The sequence below is a fragment of the Aedes albopictus genome, chromosome 2 (assembly GCF_035046485.1).
Source record: "Aedes albopictus strain Foshan chromosome 2, AalbF5, whole genome shotgun sequence".
In the NCBI taxonomy this organism is placed as follows: Eukaryota; Metazoa; Arthropoda; class Insecta; order Diptera; family Culicidae; genus Aedes; species Aedes albopictus.
The window spans coordinates 62,199,400-62,206,055 of NC_085137.1; the positions used below are offsets into that span (position 1 = coordinate 62,199,400).

Below are 6,656 nucleotides of genomic sequence, written 5' to 3' on the forward strand. Positions count from 1 at the left end.
ATGGACCCCGGCTGGGTCGTCCGCCCAAGGTGAAACGTCCACCGGTGGGAATCGACGAGACGCCCAGCACTAGGACAGCCGCGACGACACCGGCTGCCCTTTTGGACGATCTGGAGCTTACCGCTCAGCGGAACCTAGCCCTGGCTCGCCTAAACTCCTCACCCCTGCCCCCAATCCAGACCAACCATATGAACAACGCCAGTAGCAACTCGGTCGCCAATGGGCCCAACAACGTTGGACCCGCCGGTGTCACCGAGCAGTCACTGTACAGTCATCTCTACGGTAAAGAGATGGGGTTGATGAGAAAGTTGAGTAATATCGATGAATACCCGAACCACGCAGCACGCAGCTATCAGCAACTGTTGCAACACTCGGACGGTATCCTTCCACCGGGCGCTGGTCATCCAATGCAGCAAAACTTCACCGGCCATCCACATGCCGCCAAATTTAATCAGTTCAATTACCCAAATCCGGGTGGTCTGCTGAAACCATGCTACGACTATGCCTCTCAACAGCAACAGCAACAAGCAGCGGCCACCCAACAGCATCATTTGCAGTCCCATCAGAATGCAGCATCGGGAACGGCTAACAACGCGACGCCAACGTCCAATCAACAGATGAAAAAGGAAATGTTTAATCTAAGCGGCAGCAATGGAGCTGATTTATACACTTCCCCACCTTCGACCTCTTCCGGTTCGGTGGCATCGACTGGGGCGACCAACACCACAGCGTCCTCAATGGCCAACGGGAACACCGGCAACGGCAACTCGCTCGCGTTCATGAATCTTCATCAATCGTCATCCGCAGCAGCGGCAGCAGCCGTAGCCGCCGCCATGTATGCCAATCATTTTAACACCAATGGCACAGGTGCGAGTGGCGGCGGCGGCGTCGGTGGTCTCTCTAAAATGGACAACGGCGACAGCTTAGCTGACTTCAACCCGATGCGAAACGTTGGCGGCAACGGTCCACCCAACAACGGTAGCAACAATCTAATCAAATCCGCCGACTCGGTCCTGATGGCAAGAAGCTCAATTATGAATAATTTAAATAATAATCTTAATAAAATTGAACCAAATACTGATACCACACTTAACGATAATAACAATAATCCACATAATCATCACCAAGGCCACAATCATCTCGCTTCCCACCAGCAGCAGCATCACGGCGGCGGTGGTGGTCATCACCCATTTGGCCATCACCACCAGATGGGTGGCGGAGCGGGAGGAGTTGCTACCGGACCTGGCAATAATGATGACGATAACGATAAATTGTCGTCCCCACTGACGGGCACCTCGTCGCTCACCAATCCCGACCTGAACGATCCGGAGAACGAGGGCAACGACGATGGGTACACCATTCTGTAAGAGGACCACTCGCTGCTGGGTTGTATGGGTGGTGTCCGGAACGGTCAGAAGTACCATGCGTCCACTTTGGTGCAGACGGATTTGGTGGAAAAGCCTCCTGATTTAACACGATACGATTTGCCTATCCATTTTGAGTGTAAACGCGGTTGAACGTTAGTTTTGTCTAGCTCTTATTCAATTTTTATGATCGTTTCCATATAGAAGCTTATGAGTCTCAATTAACAGCGAATGAAAACATAAATTTGGTAGCCGCATCATTCCTACAAAGATTATTTCTGAGATTGCTTGCAAATACTCCTCCCAGAAATCCATTTAGCATTATTCAGCACAAATTTCCTCTGGAATTCCATTCGATTTTCTATGGTACATTCCCAATTTTCTTCCTAGTTTTCCTACAAGACTTTCTCCCGAGAATAATCCATGGATTCTTCTCTTGGTTTCTCACGGAACTCCATTCAAAATTCTGGAATCATCTTCAGAACTTGATGTGGAATTCCTTCTAGGACTGTCTCGGAAATTCATCCGAGATATTTTTGATATTTCAGGATTCATACATAGATATCCTTTCTGGATCTCTTCTGGGAAGCATTTCAGGATGCCGTCATGGATCTCGTTAAGAATTCTTTCCTTGATTCCTACCAAAATGCTTTCAGAGATTTCTTTCTTTGCAAGATTTCTTCGAAAATTCCTCTTGGAATTTCTTCTCTTATAGAAAAGTCCGTAAAACCAGATTGATGAGCTTTTACATGGGATCGAATAGAAGAATGAGCTAGAAAAAAAAAAATAAAAAGTGGGTTCTTGTTGCACCGTGTCACTCGAAATGGTAGCAAAATGTTGTACATAAAAACAGTCCAAAACAGTACTCAACGCAAAAGTCTACTTCCACATTCAATAAAACCGCGCCGAGGAGAATCGATATCACACTTGATCATCTTAGACAAAAATGTGCCATTTTATTTCACTTTCTCATCAAACTCCTCCGATTGTAGAGACCTCAACCCCGCTCTCAGTGGTTGAATGCAAAACGAAGTAAATATAGTTGTTTTGTTTGCAAACTGTTTAGTTAAAGGAAACACAATGTGATGTTGAAAATTAATGGATAATGTAAACAATTCAAAAGTTGTGAGTTACACGAAAAACACCTTACCACTCTACTAGAGCGCGCAAACCGCGCCAAGATCTATAAACGAAACAAATCTTCTCAAATTAAACTAGTAAAATTATGGAAGAAGTATTCCCAAAACCGCAGAACACATACAAGACAAAACTCAAAAAACATAATACAGAGGATTAGTGATAAGCTTTGCTTGTATAAAGAAACCGAACCTTAATGAGTAGACCCTAGGTGATAAGAGAAAAAAAGGTTTAAAAGAATCAGACACACGAATCGATCTAGCAGTAGAAAATACTACAACTCTACCAAAACTTCGCTGCATCTTGTAATTTTTTTGTTTGTTGATTAATTTATATTGAAAATAGGATGAGTAAAGACAAAACAGGATCTTAGGATGCAACATGTCACACCACGTGAGCTCTTCCAATATGTTTCAGCAGGAGTTTACACTGGGTGTGGTGTGTCGGTATCACACACAAAACTAATCACAATATCAGTTGGTTGAAACCTCCCTCCGAGCTTGGAAACGAGTGATGACGAGCATCAAGTAGACAAAAGGTGATCAATTTTGTTCATTCTATCTGAAAGTTACAAACTAACTGGAACAATAGCCATTATATGACAGAAAAAAAAAACCGTCAGCTCTTTACTCGCTACATAAGTAAGAAATGTAAATGAGTGACTCACAGCACTCACATAGAACCACTCCCAAACACTCACAGTTGGAATGCATGTGAATCGTCAAGACATTATTAGACGGAAGAACGGTTTTCCTCTCCATGACGGCCAATGTCGGTCCATGGGAAACCTTGTAAATTATTTCGAACAAATCGATGGACAGCCATCTCTGTAATTACATCCATTTAAGTATAAATATTATTAAAGCTATTGATATAAATGAAATGACTTATTACAATTATTGACTAATGAGTAAACCCAATTATTGATTAATGCAAAGAAAAGCAGAGAGAGAAAAAATGCCACAACAGAAAATCGCTCTGGCGCGTGAACCGCGTCTTGCAAAACTGTGGAAGGAAAATAAAGAAAACTATCTTGAAAGAAGTGCGTAATGCAATATTGATGAAACCAGAAATGAAAGAATCCCCTTTTTGATAAGTTTGTTTTTTATTTGCTTTATAGCCTCTTTATATTCAACTTTTTTCAAGGACAATCGTCTGCTCTTACATTTGTCGACCGGCCATCGACTAATCCGGCTTGATATCTTGATGTCCTTCTACTCCACCAATAGCTTGTTCTTCATGGCTCAACGTCACAACTGGTATAAAGTCTGCTTTTCAGTTTCATGTTCTATCAGCACATGCAAAACTATTGCCTGGAAGCTTTCTTTGCCAATGACCAGTTTGCGATGTGTAATGCATGAAGATGCTCTATGCCTAAGAAAGTCTTATAAAGTTTCTGGACCGACCGGGAATCGAACGCGTCATCCTCAGCATAGTCTAACTGAATACCCGTGCGCTTACCACTTTGGCTATTTGGGCTTTTGGTTCGGTTCTAGGCTTATATTGATCAGTTTTGCTGCAGTACCATCATTGCAAGCTGCTTAAGCAGATTAATGGCATCCTTAACTTCCCTTAGTCTTGGAATTGATTCATTCCAGTTCTCTGTTGTACTAACGTAGTCTGTTTCTCTGCTGCCTGGGTCTCCCGTGCCTACGTTCTCAATGTCATTCAGGTGCTCATGAAAGTACTGCTTCCATATTAAAAAATCGCTTCATGCCCGTCCTTCAATAAACATTCATCCTCATCCTTGCACACTTTGGTTCGCAGTTTGCTGCGGTGAGCTTTTCGTATAACTTACTTCTTGTGAACGGTTCAGAAATTCCACATCCTCGAACTCCGCTTCTCCCAAGCAGCATTTTATTTCCCAAAATTTCGCTGTTTCCACCTCTGCGCGTTCTGTCGTGTTCTATACTATGTTCCTATCATTGACACCCGCTCTGCGTTTCTCTCCTTCAAAATCTTTCTGCACCCCTCGTCTAACCATTCTTACCATACACTCCGTTACGCGTTCCCGACGGTACTCTCAGCTTCGGTGTTTAAGACTGCTTTGGCCATACTCCCCCCAGTAGCATGCCCAGCATTCATCCTATTCACTTACTTTCACTCTATTGTGGTGCAGAGGGCTCAGAAATAAAAGATCAAGATCTCCAACCTGGAATTGGCCACCATCATCCATCGCCTTGACTTGTGATCAGGCCAAATTTCTGTCAACTTCCTTTATTTCCTTATTGAGGCTACGTCGCTATGAGCCTGCCTCTGCTACGATGTCCTGCTGGGTTCTAATCTAACGCGTGTTTGCAGATTTCGTTCCCGACCCTTCGTAGAATGTGGCTGATCCACCTCTACTTCCGCTCCCGAATTTCTGTCGCTATATCGGTTTTTGAAAACATAGACGAGGGGGTCCTCGTTGGATATCCTATTGCGAGGGCTCCATGCGCAAACTAAATACCGCATGCATCTATTGGTGAAGAACTGCAGCCGTTGAGTGTTCTCCTCTCATACCCACCAGATTTCACTGGCATAGATTTCACGGTTGAGTTGAAAATAGGGATTTCATTGCGTTGATTAAAATATTGTTTATCCATGCATTAATGAAGTTCGCAAAAGCCAGCTCTTGCCTTCTTAATCCGTCCTATGTCGATTTTAATACCGCTATCGGCCGCCATTTGGCTACCTACATATTGGAAGGTTGCAACATTCTCCACTGCTTGCCCAGCTACCGTGAAACTGAGCTAAGAGAGCAACATTATCAACCAATTCGAAGTCATTTACGTGTTCCATGATAATGGGCTGCCCCAGCAAACCACGATTCACGATCATTTGCACCTACCAGGATCTCGTCGATTACGATGAGAAACAGTAACGGTGATGGTATACATCTTTGCCTCACTCCAGCAACGACCCGGGTGGGATCGGACAAGACGCCGTTGTGCAGTACTCTGCACGAATATCCCCCGTACTGTGCTTCAATGTAAATAACCGATGACTTTCTCAGACACATCCTTGAGCCTGAAAGCTTCCCACATGTTTTCATGGTTGAGACGGTCGAAAGCTTTTTCATAATCAATGAGCTTCAGATACAGAGACTCATGGGATTCAATGATTTGCTCCATGTCGATACGGACCGGACCGTGACAATATGGACCACACAGTTTTGTCCGGCATGGCATCCAGCTTACTGCCGTCGGAGAGTTGTGCCAATCTTCTATCCGGTTAAGGATCACGATACACAGTAACATGATGCTCCGCTAATTATCCCATAAAGTCAGGACACTTTTTTTGGGAACTTTTACTAAGACGCCTTCAATCCAGTCGACCGGAAATTTCGAAGGCACTGACGGGCTACGACTTTGGGTCCTCGTGTTTTTGCTCGCTCTATCGCGGCTTTGGCATTCCTTCACTCCTCTGTCTTCCTCCAGGTGTCATTTGTGATCCACTGCTCTCTCCAGGTGCATAGCTCCCCTAAATTTTTCTCGCCGGTGGCGATGAATGCATGCTTGATGGCGCTCCACTGATCCTCTACGCTTCCACCTTCCGGAATATCCGCAGCACGATGAAGGACCTTTTCACCGCAGCGTCTCCCAGTCGGCGTGTGTTGATCCGGCGCCAGATTTTCTACTCCAGTCGATGGATCCTAGCAACGCGTAGCCGGATCTCGCCGGTTAGGAGATTATGGTCGGATGCAATGTCGCCGAAACGATTGTTACGTACATCAATAAAGCTCCATCTCCATGTTCGGCTGATGCAAATGTGGTCAATATGATTTCGCCTCGTAGTATATCAGATTGTGACCCGACGCCAAACTGTGTTCTCCAAAGTTCGGCCAACGGACTTCGCCCAGATCTCAAGCTTCATATTTACGGCATGCCGCATCGGCTAGTTGTGCAAGTTAACACAGTTGGGCTAGGATAGTACTAATTTTTATCAGTTGGGCTACAAGACCATCACCTTGCTGTAAAACCTCTGCGAGATTCGAAGGGACTCGAGACTCCCTGATACTTGAACTACGCACATCACTCGATCCATCGTCGCCTTGATCAATCGTATCAGTTTATCTGGGAATCCGTACTCGTGCATAATCTGCCATAGCTGGTCCCGATCGATTGTATCATACGCCGATTTGAAATCGATGAACAAGTGATGTGTGGGCACATT

General features: G+C 44.8%; 1 protein-coding gene across 1 annotated transcript; it reads left to right on the forward strand.

Annotated features, from left to right (window-relative positions):
- Positions 1-1,367, forward strand: LOC115265213 (putative uncharacterized protein DDB_G0286901). Its single transcript, XM_029869490.2, has 2 exons — positions 1-29; positions 74-1,367. The coding sequence occupies exons 1-2, from the start codon at positions 1-3 to the stop codon at positions 1,365-1,367; spliced, it is 1,323 nt and encodes a 440-aa protein (XP_029725350.2).
- The last annotated feature ends 5,289 nt before the right edge of the window (positions 1,368-6,656 follow it).